This window comes from Oryx dammah, unplaced genomic scaffold (genome assembly GCF_014754425.2).
Source record: "Oryx dammah isolate SB20612 unplaced genomic scaffold, SCBI_Odam_1.1 HiC_scaffold_11150, whole genome shotgun sequence".
Lineage (NCBI taxonomy): Eukaryota > Metazoa > Chordata > Mammalia > Artiodactyla > Bovidae > Oryx > Oryx dammah.
Window position 1 is genome coordinate 167,324 of NW_024080543.1, and position 20,367 is coordinate 187,690.

The 20,367-nt window shown below is 36.4% G+C and overlaps 1 protein-coding gene across 1 annotated transcript in view; it reads right to left on the minus strand.

Annotated features, from left to right (window-relative positions):
- Positions 1-857: 857 nt before the first annotated feature.
- LOC120860629 (leucine-rich repeat-containing protein 28-like) overlaps positions 858-20,367 on the minus strand; it is an 87,664-nt gene continuing 68,154 nt past the window's right edge. The window contains exons 4-6 of the mRNA XM_040236415.1: positions 4,347-4,384; positions 3,543-3,680; positions 858-1,060 (exon numbers count right to left, since the gene is read on the minus strand). Of these exons, the coding sequence (XP_040092349.1) occupies positions 858-1,060; positions 3,543-3,680; positions 4,347-4,384 (379 nt within the window). The remainder of the gene's footprint in view (positions 1,061-3,542; positions 3,681-4,346; positions 4,385-20,367) is intronic.

Consider the following 20,367-nt stretch of genomic DNA (forward strand, 5'->3'; position numbering starts at 1 on the left):
TCTCAAGTGTTTGAACCACACACACAAATGGTAATTGAGAGGTGAAGTGAAAGTGAAAAAAGTGAAGTCTCTTAGTTGTGTCCCAACTCTTTGCGACCCCATGGACTGTAGCCTGCCAGGCTCCTCTGTCCATGGGATTTTCCAGGCAATAATACTGGAGTGAGCTGCCATTTCCTTCTCCAGGGGATCTTCCCAACCCAGGGATCAAACCCAGGTCTCCTGCATTGTAGGCAGATGCTTTTCACTGTCTGAGCCACCAGGGAAGTCATTGAGAGGTGACAAATACGTTAATTAGTTTGACTATAGTAATTATTTCACAATATATACTTATGTCAAAATATAACACTGTCCGTTTTAAAGATATACAATTTTTACTTATGCAAAATAAAAATCAAGCCTTTGGGGCACCTATTTTATATGGAGCTCTTTGGGTGGCAATTCACAGAAGCCAATTAGAGCTAGCTCAAGCACAGTTTATGGGCCTAAACGGGGCTTCCCTGGCAGTTCAGATGGTAAAGAATCTGCCAGCAACGCAGGAAACCCGGCTTTGATCCCTGGGTCCAGAAGATCTCCTGGAGAAGGGAATGGCAACCCACTTCGGTGTTCTTGCCTGGAGAACTCCATGAACAGACCATGGGATCACAAAGAGTTGGACTCAACTGAGCAACTAACACTTCACTTCATGGGGCTTAAGAACAGAATCAGTGATTGGGAAATTAGAAAAAACTTATTCTTTCAAGGTATCTATTTCATCATTTTCTCTTTGTTTTCCTGCCCACATGGCTACTACCAGATTCCACAAGATTACATAGCATTGTGTAGAAGCCCAGAGAGAAAAGAGTGCCTGATTTCCTTTTTCACCCTCCTCTGTTCTCTCTTGTTCTCTTTGCTTCTCCCCTACAGTCTCTTTCAAAATGCCCAGGAAGAGAACTGGTCTTGCTTGGATTACCTACACCAGGATCAATGAACTGTGGAGAGAAACCAAACGTACAAGGCAGAAAAATGGCAGTACTCTGGAATCCAATAGCAGGGGGAAAGGGACATTCCCAAAGAATGAGTACTGACAAACAATCCAAGAGAACCAATTATATGAGTCATGGCCTGTTTGAGAAATTCATAAACACACTGGACCTTCTTTAAAGCAATATGTACACACTCACAAACACCAAACTGTCCATACAATTTGAGGGCATTCACGAAGCCCCTGTAATCCATTCTTAGATCCTAATTTTAAAACTATTAGCCATTTAGATATTGTCAATGTTTCAAATACTGCTCTCAAATTTTTAAATTTTAAATACTGAATATGAAATCACATCCAAAGGTTTTTCAGCTACAAATACAACACACATAATAAAGTATTAAGTCTTTCACATACATATAACATGTAAGACTATAGCAACAGCACGGAATAGGTACTCACAGAAGAGGCTAACAGATGCCAACTGGAGGCTACCGTCATTAAATGGACACCATATGGCAATTCCTCACATGTTTTACTACAGTTGAAATCCTTTTCCATAGTATGTCCCTAATGATTGGGTATACTTGGTAGATGTGTACCAAGCCCCTCTCCCATTCAAATCATAACACGGAAATTACCTCAAAAATTAGTAAGATCTAGAGCATTGTATTTATGATGGCCCAGAAAAAAAACAAAAACTATATACATAGCTTAATCAAAAGTTTCTCCTCAAAATACATAGATACTACTGTATGTCATTTTACTCAAAACAAGCACAAACCAACACAAGCAACAGAAATAAGCTAGGGAGATAAAATCAGAAGTAAATGCTTCAAATCTATTATGAAACAGGTGAGATATAAATTTTAAATTACATGAAGGGAGCCAGGAAATCTATACCCTCCGCTTGTTATTAGGAAGCAGTCAATGACATTATTAGTATACCCTTAACCTCTGAGTATATAATGAAAGGAAATGGCTACATTTTACCACAAAATGTTCTACATTACAGGAAAAAACAGAAGAATAGAACACAAAGAACAATGTTTCAATAGAGTTGTGTTACTCCTACATTCTTTAAACGTATAGAAAAAGGCGCTTATGAACACAGTATTATAGCCATGCATTTTGATTCTATAACATATCTTTTATGAATTTCATATTTGAAAATACAATCAAATCTAAAATATTCAGTGTTATATCCATGCATTTTGACTCTATATCTTATATAAGCTGATATATAAAAATATTCTGAAAATCTAAAGTATATCTTTGCTGATACATTTTCTATACAATCTCTGAAAGAGAATCTAATTTCCTGAGTATGTGAATACATAAACTTGATGAAATCAAGCTTCATGATGAAGCACCATTGAGTCTGATTACATACAACAAAATTTAAAGCAAAGATCATACTCCTACACCATATTAAAAATTTTTGTACTAAGCAGAGTTATAAAAAGTAAGACACTTTAAATGAGGTTAAAAAATATTTTTTAAGCAGAGTTCACTGCTATATTAATACCATTTTTGTATACAATATTGAATGCATATATTAAAGTCGGCACATAAAGTCTAAAAATTAATCAACTACTGTTTCAATTAGAAATTTCTGTACTTGAAAAACTTTGGCAAAAGTATTCTTTAAATTATAAATTTATTCATGGATTTAACATGAGTAATTTTTAACAGCTTCATATATCCCTGAAGTTCTAAGGCAGGCAGTAATTTGTAATTTTGGTTGAGTCATATATTTCACTTGGATATGCTAAAAGACTCAGGAATACCAAGAGTTACTAGGTACAAATACTCCCAGTCAGTGTGAGTGGTGTCTGCATTTTTTTTTCTGCTTATTTTTGAATGCAGAGTACTTTCATGTAATACCTGAAGCACAAGCTATTTTCTTAAATCATACTTCACTGCTTTAAAAATATGGGAAATGACATAAGACAGAGGAATCTCTAAGTGTGAGGGTTCATAAAGAAAGGTCTCTGAATATCCCCTGTAAGATAGTCAAAGGACTTAACAGTAGCTCAGGAGAAGGCAGGATTTTGGTACTGTTTATATGTACATCATAATCTAATAGAATGATCAGTAGGCAGAAGTGACAATTAGTTCAAGAAGTCAAACTTAAATTCTGCTACTAAATTCTAGTATGATTCACATCAAATCAAAGTTAATGCACATTATTTACCTCACTAGAGAAAACACTGCATGTATCTGCTTTTCAGACACTAAAATGCAACGTTCATATAAATTCCCTCATGTGAAATTCAAAACTAAAGTAGCTTTTGGTACAAATAATTCACCAGGGCAGTGATTTGAAGGGGCACTGACTGCAATGCACAACTGTAGTAACTGCAGCTCAAAAACATAAATGTCGTCTTCTTATGTCTGCATCAGGGAAAAGACTTTTAGTCATAGTCCATCCACATTCCTTACCATCCTCCTCTAACAAGCGGACAATCAGAAACTCACAGATATACCCAAAGCCCACTGCCTAGACACACAGTGAGAAATATTAATAAAAATAGCCTCGGAACAGACAAGAAGCTTCTGTGCTACAGACCGTGATTACCTGGAGGTAGGAATTGCAGCTGGTTATTAGCTAATCGAAGATGACGTAAAGCTCTCACACGACCAATTTCTGGGCAAACGATTTCTAAGGCATTGTCACTAAGATCCAAACATTGTAGTTTTACAAGGGACCCAATGGCTTTGAAGAGAAAAGAAGGGTAAAAGCAAAATTAATTTGACTCAAGTGTTAAGACCAACTTTTAATGCAATTAAATATTATCCAAGTTTAAATATTTTAATACTTAATATCCCTGTCTCTGGTGCTGACATAATAGTAAAAGCATGTATCAAATTAATTTTTTAAAACATTTTTATGGCAGTATAGTATCAAACAACATTCTATGAAGTAACACTTCCACCTCAATATAATGTTAACTTTAAAAAGATTACAAATAAAAATGTTAAAACAATGTAAAAAACTACTTGAATAAATAATTCATGAAATGATATATAGTCTTTTTTATCTAACCAAAATGCTTAACTCAACTAAATAGACTAGAACTAAATAGACTTTAACTCAATAAACTAGAAGTTATTTTATTATTTACCCAATGTCAATTTATCTGATAATAATTTACTTAACCATTATAAATATTTTATACTTATTAAATTTAACTGCAACTGTTAACTAGACTTACTAATTAGGGGGAAAAAAGCTTTGAAACTAATCATGATGTTTTATAATTAACATTCCCTAATACTCCAACCAAAATAGGTTTAAAGAGACAATCTGTTCTACGATTATAAAGCACAGATTTAACTCTAGCATCTCCTAACTATTAGTAAAAACTGAAAGTGTATTTACCTTCCGGAACCACAACTATGTTATTTGAGTGAAGATACCTAGAAAAAAGAAGGGAAAAAAGTTATTATCGCTTAGTACTTCTGCTAGATAATCACCCTGTAAAATGCTCACTTAGAAATTTATTGAATATAATAAAAGGACCAGACTTTCTCTCATACACTATTCTAAATGCATAGCACAAAATAATTAATAATACTTTGAGAATAATACTGTATGCAAGAATTGCAAATATTAAAACTATTTGCTAATTCAGTTTGTTTTAAAAAGCATACACAATAAACAATTATTTCTTAAGCTCATAAAACACATTACTAGTTTCTCTAGTTCATTTTAAGTACTGAAGGTTTTCAGCAAAACACCTAATAATGTTAAGAAAAGTCAACAACTACTGTGTATAGGGAAACACAACTTTTAATTTTTAAAGGATAACGTCACAAAATAATCAAATCAAAGATATTTCAAGACAGCTAGGTGAACCGAGAATGAAGTGATTAAATATTTATCATTTACAATATCTGTAGAAATACTCAACTGTCAAGATACAGAATTTATTTCACAGCAAGTGGAATTTTGTAAACAAGAAATCAAATTCTTTCCTAAAAATAAAAAAGGTCTAACCCAATGACAAGTCCAGGCAAGCCTAAGTCAATAGCATTCCCCACTGAAGTATCTCTAGCACTCTCTGGTGGAGACATCATGCAGTTGTCAGCAGCCAACTATTCAGAGCCAAACAATAGTGACCAATGAAAACCACACAGGAATAATTTTTAAAATAAACTGTATCACTGATTTTGAGACCAGACAACTAGATTTTGATAAACTATTTTCAAAACTACTATCTTATTATACTTCATAATCAATCTTCACATATTTTAAACAGAATTTAGTCTTCTATATTTTATAGCCTAATATCAAATGTTAAAAAGTCTATTACACAAAATAAGTAAGATACAAAATTGATAAATTTAAGATTTCTATATGCTGGATTAAATCAATTTTGTGTGGGTGTTAATCTTCTGGGCCTAACACAATTTAACCGAGTTTAAACCATTCTATGATTCATTTTATTCCTTGCTTTGGGCACACAAAATGATTCCCTATTTTATTTTTTAAAATGTATCCATATTTTAAAGTAAGTATTCTTTAAACATTACTCTTAGGAAGCAATATCTAACTACTTAGTCAGATTACTCTAAAAATTCTATATGCCAGAAAACAACTTATAAGTATACACACACATATAAACACACATTTGCATGTGTTACAACAAAAAGGCAGAGTGCCTAGACACCAAACAGAGAGATAACTGATTTTTCTGTAATCCGCAAAATATTTGCTTCAGTTCTAGTCCTACCTATATCTGTTCAGTTCAGTTCAGTCACTCAGTCGTGTCTGACTCTGTGCAACCCCATGGACTGCAGCACGCCAGGTTTCCCTGTCCATCACCAACTCCCGGAGCTTACCCAAACTCATGTCCATTGAGTCAGTGATGCCATCCAACCATCTCATCCTCTGTCGTCGCCTTCTCCTGCCCTCAATCTTTCCCAGCATCAGGGCCTTTTCAAAAGAGTCAGTGCTTCGCATCAGGTGGCCAAAGTATTGGAGTTTCAGCTTCAACATCAGTCCTTCTGATGAACACCCAGGACTGATCTCCTTTAGGATGGACTGATTGGATCTCCTTGCAGTCCAAGGAACTCTCAAGAGTCTTCTCCAACACCACAGTTCAAAGGCATCAATTCTTCAGCACTCGGCTTTCTTTATAGTCCAGCTCTCACATCCATACATGACTACTGGAAAAACCACAGCTTTGACTATATGGACCTTTGTTAGTAAAGTAATGTCTCTGCTTTTTAATATGCTGTCTAGGTTGGTCATAACTTTTCTTCCAAGGAGTAAGCGTCTTTTAATTTCATGGCTGCAGTCATAATTCGCAATGATTTTGGAGCCCCCAAAATACAGTCTCTTACTGTTTCCACTGTTTCCCAATCTATTTGCCATGAAGTGATGGGACAGGATGCCATGATCTTTGTTTTCTGAATGTTGAGTTTTAAGCCAGCTTTTTCACTCTTCTCTTTCACTTTCATCAAGAGGCTCTTTAGTCCTTCTTTGCTTTCTGCCATGAGGGTGGTGTCATCTGCATATCTGAGGTTATTGGTATTTCTCCCGGCAATCTTGACACCAGCTTGTGCTCCATCCAGCCCAGCATTTCACATGATGTACTCTGCAGAGCGCAGAAAGATTGATGCTATTCAAATGTGGTATTGGAGAAGACTCCTGAAGAGTCCCTTGGACTGCAAGGAGATCCAACCAGTCCATCCTAAAGGAGATCAGTCCTGGGTGTCACTGGAAGGACTGATGTTGAAGCTGAAACTCCAATACTGTGGCCACCCGATGCGCAGAGCTGACTCACTGGAAAAGACCCTGATGCTGGGAAAGATTGAGGGCAGGAGGAGAAGGGGACGACAGAAGATGAGATGGTTGGATGGCATCACCAACTCAATGGACATGGGTTTGGGTGGACTCCAGGAGTTGATGATGGACAGGGAGCCCTGGCGTGCTGCAGTTCATGGGGTCGCAAAGAGTCAGACAGGACTGAGCAACTGAATTGAACTGAACTGACTCTGCATATAAGTTAAATGAGCAAGGTGACAATCTAACAGCCTTGACGTACTCCTTTCCCAATTTGCAACCAGTCTGTTGTTCCATGTACAGTTTCAACTGTTGCTTCTTGACTTGCATACAGATTTCTCAGGAGGCAGGTCAGGTGGTCTGGTATTTCCATCTCTAAGAATTTTCCAGTTTGTTGTGATCCACACAGTCAAAGGCTTTGGCATAGTCAATAAAGTAGATGTTTTTCTGGAACTCTCTTGCTTTTTCGATGAGCCAATGGATGTTGGCAATTTTATCTCTGGTTCCTCTGCCTTTTGTAAATTCAGCTTGAACATCTGGAATTTCATGGTTCACATACTGTTGAAGCCTGGCTTGGAGAATTTTGAGCATTACTTTGCTAGCACATGAGATGAATGCAATTGGGCAAGAGTTTGAACATTCTACCTATATAAAAGGACTTTAAAATGTCTCAGTCAAAACAAGAACTAAATTATTCACTATTATCATTAAAATAAATAAGTATATTTTAAACATTAAAGTTATCTACATTATAATGAAGAAGCAGTAGTTTAGAATGTTCTCAATCCTGACTACACATAAGAATCACCAGTGGTCTTCAAAATATAGATGCCCAAGGCCATCTCAGGTTTTTCCGATGTGTAACTGATAAAGAACCATCCTTGGCAGAATGGATCAGAGAGCAGGTCCTGGAGCCAGACAGCATGTACCTTATTAGCCATGTGAGCAGGGGAACATCTGTGACCTTTTCACTTTCTTAATCTATGGAACTAGAGGATAATAGCATCAAGAACATTGGGATATTATAAGGATTAAATGAATCAATAAATGTAAAGCCCTTAGAAGAAAATTCAGTGAACGTCACTGTTATTGTTATAGTTATTATTATCATGAGTTACCTGTAATCAAAGGCTTGGCAATTTTAAGTCCCTTCTCTTTACTTTTGTCATTTCAAATTAGTTAAAATGGTGGTGTCTCCACCTAAGTGGTTTTCATCAAGCTATTTCTTCTACTCAAAATGATGCATTCATTTTTGTGAGAATGCATGACAATATAGCCACTTTGGAAAATGGTTGGCTGTTTTTTTTTTTTAAATAAAATTATAGATATTTACTTCATAGTAATATGCCAATGTCAGTTTCTTAATTTTGACAATAGTTCCACAAAAACTGTATTAAGATGTTGACAATAGGAGAAACTAGATACCAGAACTCTGTACTTAGTATCTTTACAACTTTTCTGTAAATACAAATCTGTTCCAAATTAAAATTTTTTTAATTAAAGGAACAAGTCATTTATTTCCAGTCATGATTAAATAATAGGGACCAGATTTACCCAATTGCTATAAGCAATAAAAAAACTGAATGTATTATATGAAATAATTATTTTCAGATACTGACAAGAGGCAGCTAGAGAGAGAAAAAACAAGTGAGGTGAACAACTCACTTGTTGTTCACAACAAATTGTGGCAAATTTGCCTAGAGGCAAATTGTGGACCGTGGATACCAAACAAAGAATCCAAGTCTCACGGAGTTACGAAGATACATAGCAGAGTTCAGGGATCCTGAAGCAGCTGGAAGTTGTGGAGTACAGTTCTGGAGAAGGTACTACTGATAAAAGAAAACAAAAAAACAAAACTTCAAGGCAGCCTTTGACTCTTAGTTGAATTCTAAAATGCATTCCAGGCAAAAACGTAACTGAAAACCTTACAGCTGAACAGTCCACAGAACTCATACAGGGCTAGAAAGCACTCAAGTTCTGAGCAGCAAGTGTACCAAATCCTTGTTGATCATTTTGTGCATTTAAATGAGATCCTCAAAAGGCCTTCTGTGGGTAATAGGGCTAAACTATCCCTACAGTAGAGGTTACTCTAGATCTGTCCTAACAAAGCATAAAGACAGACCATGAAAGGATCATACTAAATTGCAAACAATTTTAAAGCCAGAATAAAGCACCACAAAAAGGAAGACAACAAAGTGTAACACTCAGTAATTAACATTTATAAGGTCCAGCATCTAATGAAAAAGTGCTAAGAATCAGGAAAATATGACCAATAACCAGGATAAAAAATAGTTACCACAAATAGACTTTATCTGGTATGACACAGATAAAGCAATTAGCAAATAAAAACTTTAAAACATAAATAATAATCATACTCAGGTATTCAAAGAAAAACATTAATATTGTAAGACAAATGTTAACATATAAAGAAGACTCAAATAGCACTTCTAGAATTCAAATATGAAAAATAAAAATTCCACTAGGTGGGATTAACAGCAAATTAGATATTGAAGCAGAAAATATTACTAACTCTGAAAATAGAGAAACATAATTTGTCCTAAATGAAGCACATTAAAAAAAATAAAGACTGAAAACAACTGTAACTGTGTGTCAGTAATTATGGGACAATATCAAACTAACAACAGGTAAGAGTCCCAAAAGTAGGGACCAGAGATAAGGGCATACAAATAAATATCTAAAGAAATAATGTTTAAAAATTTCAAATTTGATGCAAGCTATAAAGACACAACCTTTCAGGGATTACGGCCTTGTCGTGGTGAAGAGGCTTGCATGATTCAATGGAGCTATAAGCCATGCCACGCAGGGCCACGCAAGACAGACGGGTCATGTTCTGAATGGAACAACTGACTGGTTCAAATTTGGGAAAAGAGTAAGACAAGCTGTATATTGTCACCTTGCATATTTAACTTATATGCAGAGTATATCCTGGGGCTTCCCAGGTGGTGCAGTGGTAAAGACTCCTCCTGCTAACGCAGGAAAAGCCAGAGACGTGGGTTTGATCTCTAGATTGGGAAGATCTCCTAGAGAAGGAAATGGCATTCTGCTCCAGTTTTCTTGCCTGGAAAATTCCACGGACAGAGGAGCCTGGCGGGCTACAGTCCATGGGGTCACAAGGTGTCGGACATGACTGACCGACTGAGCATGCACAGACACAGAGTACACCATGCAAAATGCCAGGCTGCATGAATCACAAGCCGGAATCACGACTCCCAGGAGAAACAGCAACAACCTCAGATATGCAGATGATACTCTTCTAGTGGCAGAAAGTGAAGAGGAACTAAAGAGCCTCTTGATAGGTATGCAAAGGGAGAGTGAAAAAGCTGGCTTGAAAATCAATATTAAGAAACTAAGATGGGCATGCAGTCCTATCATTTCATGGCAAACAGAAGGGGAAAAAGTAGAAGCAGTGACAGATTTTCTTTTCTTGGGCTCCAAAATCACTGCGGACGGTAACTGCAACCAGGATATTAACAGAATCTTGCTCCTCAGAAGGAAACCTCTGACAAATTTAGACAGTGTATTAAAAAGCAGAGACATCAGTTTGCTGACAAAGGTCCCTATGGTCAAACGTATGGTTTTCCCAGTAGTCATGTATGGATGAGAGTTGGACAATAAAGAAGGCTGAGTGCCAAAGAACTGATGCTTTTGAATCGTGGTGCTGTAGAAGACTCTTGAGAGTCCCTTGGACTGCCAGTCAATCCTAATGGAAATCAACTCTGGGTATTCATTGGAAGGACTGATGCTGAAGTTTAAACTCCAATATTTTGGTCACTTTATGTGAAGAGCTGACTCACTGGAAAAGATTCTGAGAAAGACTGAAGGCAAAAGGAAACAGGAGCAGCAGAGGATAAGATGTTTAGATGGCATCATCGACTCAATGGACATGAATCTGAGCAAACTCTGAGAGATAATGGAAGACAGAGAAGCCTGGTGTGCTTTAGTCCATGGGGTCACGAAGCATCGGACACAGCTTAGCGACTAAACAACGACAACAACAAAGACAAAAACCCAAGATGCTCAGTGAATGTCAAGGACAATCATACGTCAAGCGAATCATAACAAATTCCTGAAAACCAATGTAAGAAACAGAAATTCTTCAAAGTAGCCCAAGGAGAAAAGAACTCTACATACTGTGGAAGAAATATAGGAACGTCTCTTCAGAAAGTATGCAAGCCAGAAGACAAAGAACACCAAGAAAATGTTGAAAGGAAAGAAGTAACCGACAACCAAGAACTCTAATTCCAGAAGACTATATATATATATGTGTATATGTATACATATATATACATATTTCAGAATTATGAAGCAGAATGTAAAGTAAGAAACTAAACAACTTTTAGCAGAGTAAAACACTATACAACTTAAAAAGCAGAGACATTACTTTGCTGACAAAGGTCTCTCTAGTCAAAGCTTTGGTTTTTCCAGTAGTCGTGTATGGCTGTAAGAGTTGGACTATAAAGAAAGCTGAGTGCCAAAGAATTGATGCTTTTTAACTGTAGTGTTGGAGAAGACTCTTGAGAGTGAGTCCCTTGGACTGCAAGGAGATCCAACCAGTCCATCCTAAAGGAGATCAGTCCTGAATATTCATTGGAAGGACTGATGCTGAAGCTGAAACTCCAATACTTTGGCCACCCGATGCGAAGGACTGACTCCTTGGGAAAGACCCGAAGCTGGGAAAGACTAAAGACAGGAGAATATGGGGATGACAGAGGATGAGATGGTTGGATGGCATCACCAACTTGATGGACATGAGTTTGAGCAAGCTCCAGGAGTTGGTGATGGACAAGGAAGCCTGGCGTGCTGCAGTCCAAGGGGTCACAAAGAGTCGGACACGACTGAGTGACTGAAATGAACTGAAGAACTCTAATTCCAGAAGGCAATATATATATATATATATACATATATATATATTTCAGAATTATGAAGACGAATGTAAAGTAAAAAACTGTACAGCTTTTAGAGGAAAAAAAGCAGAAGAAAGTCTTTAGAGCCTAGGATTAGAAAACATTCTTATACTTGATACTAAAAACATGATACATAAAAGCAAAAATTTTCATGTGGACCTCATCAAAAAGTAAAACTTTTGCTCTGCGAAAGAACATGAAAATAGAAAGTATACAATGGGAGAAAATATTTGTAAACAGCATAACCAACCAAGGACTGGTTTCCAGAATATATAAAGAATTCTTAAAATTCTTACAACTAAAAAAAGGACTCAAATAGAAAATGTACAATAGCCAAGAACAGACATTTCACTGAAGAAAAGATAAAGATGACAAGTATTTTAAAAGATGTCAAATGTTGTTAGGCATTAGAGAAATATAAATTAAAATCACAATTAGATAAAACCACACATCTATCAAAATGAAAAAACATGTTAAATAATGACATCAAAATAACACTGGTAAGATGTGGAGAAACTGGAACAATCACACACTACTAGGGGAGAATGTAAAATGGTACAGAACAACCTGGAAAATTATTTGGAAGTTTTTAATGAAATTACAAATTCAGATGAAAAGTGGCAGAGTAAGGACCTCCAAAACTTCTCTTTTCATAAAATTAACAAGAATACTGCCAAAAATTATTCATAAGCTACATGTACAAAACTTTGGAAATTAAACTCAAAGACTTGCAGTAACAAAGGGAGAGTTTGTTTAAGGAAAGCGAAAGCGGCAAGGAGAAGACGAGGCTGTGACCTTGGGGCATTTTGCCTTGCCCTGGCCCTACCCCCAGCTCTCCAGCACTGCAGGGCCTGGAAACACTGCGGTCACTTTCCCCTTTACCTGCAGTGGCCTGGCCAGCACCGGGAGGGACAGACCCAAGCTGCAGTTCACTCCCAGAGAACCGTCATTTGACTGTCTCATGGTTCCCTCAAAGACCCCACTTGCAAGTCTGTTTTTAACTTGATCTGACTACAAGCTTGCCCAGTACAAAAACACTCTCCCCAGTTGTGATAAATTACAGGCAACTGTTTTAACTTCACTGCTGCCTAAGACAGTAGATAACAGCTGGAGCAAACAACAGACAACCAAAAACCTTAAACAAAAAAAATGGGGAAGGAGATTTACAGAGGAACTTTGAAAAACTGGCGTATTTCTAGAAATATACAAGGTCACATGCATGCCCAGAGTTGCACATATGCTCAGGAAAAGATCTGAGAAACCCTAAGCTCTCAACTCTACTGAAATTGAAGCTCTTCGTAAGAAATGAAGAAGGGCTTCCCTGGTGGCTCAGATGGTAAAGAATCTGCCTGCAATGCTGAAGACCTGGGTTTGATCCCTAGGTTGGGAAGATCCCCTGGAGTAGGGAATGGCTACCCACTCCAATATTCTTGCCTGGAGAATCTCATGGACAGAGGAGTCTGGCAAGCTACAGCCCACAGGGTTGCAAAGAGTCAGACACCACTAAAGTGATTTAGCACACACAGCACACATAAGAAGTGAAGTCTAAAGCAAAGCTGTCAACTGTCTACCTGACTGAGAGGGGAAGGTATGCCACAATACATACACAGAGACCTCAGCAAAGACTGGGAGACTTAGCAGATTCAGGTTGTTAAAGAAATCTCTGCTTAATCATTAGCTGACCACTAAAGTAACTGACCGGATACTTAAAAAAATAATAATAAAAAGGAAAGGGGAAAAAAAAAAAAGAACAGAGAGTAGGGGAACTCCTTCTATAAGGGCCAAAACAATTGTGATACCAAATCCAGACAAAGGCATAACCAGAAAAGAAGACTACAGACCATTATCTCTTATGAATACAGATGCAAAAATCTTCAACAAAATACTAGCAAGGCAAATCCAGCAACATATAAAAAGGATTATACTCCGTGAGCAAATGAAAATTATCCCCAGTAACGCACAGCAGGTTCAACACACAAACATTAATAAAAACATATGATCATCTCAATAGATGAAAGAAGGAAAGATTATCTGATAAAACCAAATATCTTTTCTACTAAAAACAGAAAATAAAGTATAGAAGAGAATTTCCTCAGTTACAATATGGGGACCTATGAAAAATCCAAAGCTAACACACTTAATGGCAAAAGACTAAAAACTTTCCCCCTAAGATCAACACAAAGATGCCCAGTCTTATCACTTCTATTCAACATTCTATATTCTAGCCAGGGCAACTAAGCAAGAAAAAGAAATAAAAGGTACATAGATCAGAAAGGAAGAAACACAACTCTTTATTGGTAGATGTCTTGATCTTGTTTACAGAAAACTGGAAGGAATTCAACAAAAACAAGAAAGAGCTAATAAATGAGTCTGGCAAAGTTGAAGGATATAATATCAACATATAAAAATCAACTGTGTTTTTATACTGTTGTTGTTGTTTTAGTTGCTAAGTCATGTCTGACCTTTGCATCCGCATGGACTAAAGCCTGCCAAGCTCCTCTGTTTATGGGATTTCCCAGACAAGAATTTTCCTATACTAGGTACTAAACAATTCTAAAGGGAAATTAAGAATATAATTCTATATACAAAAACATCAAAAAGAATAAATTTAACAGAAGAAATTCAGTATTTTTACACTAAAAAGTGTTCAATGTTCAAACTATAAAATTGTTGAAAGAAACTGAAGACCTAAATAAACAGAAAGATATCCCACATTCATGGATTAGAAGACATAATATTGTTAGGATGGCAATAATCCACAAATGATCTAAAGAGTCAATGCAATCATTATCAACAATAACAGCTGGCTTTTTTTTCTTTTATAAATTGAGAAGCAGATCTTAATATTCACATGGAAATGCAAGGGATTTAGAATAGCTAAAATCATTTTGAAAAACAAGAATAATGTTGGAGGATCCATACTTCTCAATTTCTAAACCTATTACAAAGCTAGAGTAATCAAGTCTCTGTGGTACTGGCAAAAAGATAAGACATACAGATCAACAGAACAGAATTGAGAATCAAGAAATATGCCTATGGGCCTATGTGCCCCGGGAAAAGAACAAGCAGTCTCAATAAATGGTGGTAAGATAACTAGATATCCCACACAAAAATAGAGCTTTACATCTCTACATCACATAATATGCAAAAATTAACTCAAAATGTATCAAGACTTAAATGTAAAAGCTAAAACTATACGATTTAAATAAGAAAATGGAGGTAAATCTTCATGACACTGGATTACAAAATCTTTCAGACATAACAAAACACAAACAATTTATCAAAAAAAGTAAAAGATAAATCACACAGAACAGGAGAAAATATTTGCAAATCATATATATGATAAGGGTCTAGTATCTCAAACATATAAAACACTCTTAGAACTGAACAACAAAAAGACAACTATTATCATTTTTAAATGGACAACAGGTTTGAATAAATATTTCCCCAAAGAAAACACATACATGACCAATAAGCACATGAAAAGACATGATTAGCCATTAGAAACAATACAAATGAAAACTGTAAGAAATCAATTTACACATCCTAGGGAGACTATAATCAAAAGTACAGAAAATAACAAGTGTTGATGACAATGTGGAGAATCCTCACATATTGTTGGTAGAACTACAAAACAGTACAGTCTCTTTGGAAAACAGTTTGGCAGTTCCTCAAACGTTAAACATAGAGTTATCACTGCATTCCACTCCTAGGTAAAAACCCCAGAGAACTAAAAATAAATGTTCATAACCAAACTTCTACATAAATGTTTACAACTGCATTATTCACCATAGCCAAAATGTGGAGATAAGTCAAACGTCTACTGACTAAAAAATGGATAAACAAAATGATGTCTATTCATTCGATGGAATATTATTCAGCCATAAAAAGAATGGATTCTGAAATATGCCATGACGTAGACGACACATGCTTAAACAGCCAGACGTAAATAGTCACATGTTGCATGATTCCACTTATGTAAAATGGCCAGAATAGGAATATCCATAGAAACAGAAAGCAGATTATTGATCACTAGGGAGTTACAAGGAATTAGGAGAGGGGAATGATTATTAATCATCATTTAGGGTGATCAAAGTGTTCTGGATTAGACAGTGATAACGGTTGTTCAATCTTGTGTAGATACCAAAACCAATGAACCATACACTTTTAAAGTGTATGATTAAATTTTTATGTAAATCATAATTCAATTTAAAAAATGAAACAAAGAATTTTCATATGATTCAGCAATTAAACGCTTAAGCATTTATCTCAGAGAAATGAAAACTTACTCATATGCCAAAAAACATGTACATGAATGTTTGTAGGAGCTTTAGGCATAATAGCTAAAAATGAAACTAATATGTCCTTCAGTAGGTGAATGGACAAACTCTATTACATCCATACTGTGAAACATAACTCAGCAACATAAAGGAACTACTGCTACATGCAACTACTTAAATAGGTCTCAGGGGAATTATGCTGAAAAAAAAGCTAGCCCTGAAAGGCTGCATACTGTATGATTTATAAAACATAAAAAATTCAACTGACCAGGTTATAGAGATGGAGAACAGAGTAGCAGTTGCCAGGGTTTGGGGACATGGGGAATGTGATTATAAAAGGGTAAAAAATTAGGAAAACAGAATAATATTAGTAGATTGTAGTATTGTCAATTTCCTGGTGGTGATCTTATACTATAGTTACGTAAAACATGAATACTGCTAGAACCTAAAAGAGTACACAAGGATGTTTATGAATTACTTCTTATGTGTGATACCACCATTATCTCAAAGCAAAAAGCTCAATTTTTTTTTTTTTTAAAAAGGGACAAATGAAGACTTTTTTTTCCAAGTAAATCAAATCTGATAGAATATAGAAACTAATATAAAAAGACATTTTCTCATTTTTAAGTTTCTTTAAGAATTTAAATGCAAAATTTATATAACAGTGTATTTCACCAGATACCAATTTTATCTCTCAGCTACAAATCTACCTGTTATGACATATTGGAGCTGGACCCTGTCAAAATTTCTCCTTTGCTAACTGATCTAATGTTAGGACTAATGTTATCAAAAGAAGGTGTTAGAGTGACTCTGAAAGGTGAGAATAGCAGGAAGGCACCTCTCTGGGTCCGGTCCTCTTTCCATTTTTTATTCCGCACAGAGCCAAGCCCCAGCAGCCCTCCTGGACCACTTTAAGCCACATCTCAAACCACGAACGCCCCAAGCTGAACTCAGTTTTGCAGCATCTCTGGCTGTTATCCTCAGGCCACGCTCCTCACCCAACAATGCGCTTCTATAAGTGACTTCAACTGGCCTCACGGAACCATCTTCCCACTGCGCGGCCACCGCTGTACTAGCTCTGCCATGGTCTCAGGCAGCTGCCTCCTCACTGTCAGGCTTTTAATATGCCAGCTCTGGATTATGAATACTACTCCTGCAACAGTTAGATGATGTTACAGATCTGCTCTGGCCTAAATCAGAAGGCAAGGATCTTCACCACGTGAATGCTATCCGCTTTGTGGTGGTCCTATCTTCTTCGAAGAGGTCTAACCTTGGCCTAGGGTTTGCAACTCTCCTAAGTCTTTAGTTCCTTCACTGTCCAGTTCTCTAGGTACAGATCTACTTTTTTGTACTCACTAATTCTGAGTACCACGGAGTCCTTTTTAACCTCTTTTAGTAGTTAATAACATTTTACTAGTTAACAATTCTTTAATTTTCCCTGCTTAAATTAGTGGTATAGTTTCTAACTGGACCTTGACTGATATATATGGTTTACACATACATAGATATCTCTCTCTCACAACACTCACACACATGTAAAACATAGGACAACAGCACAAAGGATAGGAGGGATGAACTGGATGCATTGATCCAAAGTTCTTATATTAAATGTGAAGTAGTATGTTATGTGAAGGTAGATTATAATAGGTTAAAGAAACATAAACCTTTCAATATTGAAATGAAGTAGAGTTAATACATCAATAATGGTAATAAAACATAATCTTAAAATAACACTGAAATAATTTAAAAGAAGAACACTAAAGAGGGGAAAAATAATAGAGAACAATCGGGACAAATAGAAAAAACAATTGTTAAGATGGTGAACTTAAACTCAATCCTATCAGTAATCATATTAAACATAAATAGTCTAAATATTCCAGTGGAATGAGCCAGATTGCTAGACGGGTCAAAATCAAAGAACCAACTAATGCTGACTTCAAGAAACCCACTTGAGTTATAAAGGCAAAAACAGATTCAAGTAAAAGAATGTGAGTTTCAATTCCAGTACAGCAGAATGAACTTCTACTAGACTGATGCTCTGACAACTAAAACGCTGAAGAGCACACACAGACAAAATGACCCTCAGGCACTGCAACAGTGAACAAAAAGCCAGCTCCGGAAGAGAGGCAAAAAGTGAAGAATGACACTGGGTAAGTCTGAGTTTCATCTTTTTTTTTTTTCTTAATAGCAGTTAGTCTAAGGAAAGGGACAAACAGTTACCACAAAAAGTGGCTAAAATTCCAAAAGAAAACTGCAGTCTTGCTAGCCAAAATGAGGACAGAGTTCAGGGCAACAATGGTCCCTGACAAACAGAGAATACCAGAAAACAAACAAACAAACAGGGAGGGGAAACCCCAAATCCTATGTATAAACTTTGCCTGAATCGGTGGCTTATTCCAAAACCATTTGTATTGGAAAAAACTATAACTAAAGATAAAAGAACTGGACTGAGATTTCAGTTGCCTTCCAAAAGGCACTTTACTGTTTTGAGTCAACCAGGGAAACCACTGAAACAAAACATCAACACTCTTCAAAGAAATTAACAGAAGTTAGTCTCTAACACATATATCCTCAATTGTCAGAATATAATCTAAAAGTACTTAACATATGAACACTCAGGAAAATGTCAATGACAATAAACAATGTATAGCAACCCCAAGACAACCCTGATGCTGGGAAGTAGCAGACAACTCTCTAAAAGTAGTTGTTATAATTATGCATAGTGATCTAAAGTAAAATATGTCTTAATTAAAAGATAAGGAAATCTTAGCAGAGAAACAGAAACTAAAAAAGGATGAAAGAAAGAATATTCTAGACTGAAATGTTTTGATTACTGTAGCTCTGAAATACTATCTAAAGTCTAAAAGGGTTATACCTCCAGCTTTGTTCCGTTTTCCTTAGGACTGCTTTGGTAAGCCTGAGTCTTTTGTAGTTCCATATAAATTTTAGGATTATTTGTTCTAGTTCTGTGAAAAATGTTATGGGTAATGTGATAGGTATCACATTAAATCTGTAGATTGCTTGTGTGGTATGGCTATTTTAACTATATTAATTCTACCAATTCAAGATCTTGGAGACAGATCAATATAATGATTCAATCTAAGTGCAGAGAAAAAAAGGAGGAAACATGAAGTCCCTCAGCAGTATGTACGACAATATCAACAAGATATATGTAAACTGAGTCCAATAAAGACAGAGAGGAAAAGGTGCATAAAAAGTATTTGAGGAAATAATGGTTGAAAATGTCCCAAATTTGGGAAAAGACATAAATTCACTGATTCAAGTAGCTCAGCAAACTCCCAGATAAATACAAAGAATATTATACCAAGGCACATCACAGTTAAATTGCTAAAAGCCAAGATCAAAAGAAATTCTTCAAAGAAGTCAGAGAAAAATGATATATTACACACACATGGAGAATGATAAAAATTCCACTGACTTCTTATGAGAATCTATGGAGATCTGAAGATAGTCAAATACTTTCAAGAAGCTCAAAAAAATAAAAACTGTCAATCCAGAATTCAACTGCCATTGTGTAGATAATTCAGTTTGGAGTCTTATGTTGCAATCGTCTTCATCTTCATGACTGGTTCACCTTTTTTGCCTGAAGGCTTCAAGGATTTTTCCAGTAGACTTAAAAGTCTGAAAAAGCTTTTGAAAAAATGTCACACCCATTACTAATACAAAAATTCTTGAGAAAACAGGAATTAATAGTGCGGTAGGCAGCACCTAGGATGGTCCCCGGTGGTCCCCACTCCTCGGCATGCAGGAGAATGCCGACCTCCCCTTGAGTGTCACAGCAACAGTGATGCGATGTCACTTCCATGATTAGACTAGAAAGGGGCAAGGGCTCCTCTCTCACGTAGCCTCCTGTGCTCTTCTGCTTGCTCACTCTGATCGAAGTCAGCTGCCATGTTGTGAGCTACATGATAGAGGCTAAGTGGCGATGAACTAAGGGAGTTCTCTGGCCAACAGCCAGCAAGGAACTGACACCCTCAGTCTAACAACCTGCAAGGAATTGGTAGAATCCTGCCAACAACCATATGAGTGAACACAGATAGAGGATCTTTCCTCAGTTGAGCTTTCGGGTAAGTCAGCAGCCCTGGGCAACAATCTTGATTAGAGCCTTGAGAGAGACACTGAAGCAAAGGGATCCAGCTAAGCCAAGCCCAGATTCTGGACCTTCAAAAAATACAAGAGAATAAGTGTTTATTCTTTTAACTACCCCTACATTTTAAGCAACTACATTTTGAGATAATCTATTGAGCAGCAATAGATTATTAACACAGATGGATATTTACTTAACACATAAGAATTGTGTTAACTGTAAGGCCAGCATCTTTCTTAGTGGAGAAAACCTGGAGGTATTCCCACTAAGGTCTGAAAGAAGACAAGGATACCTACTAC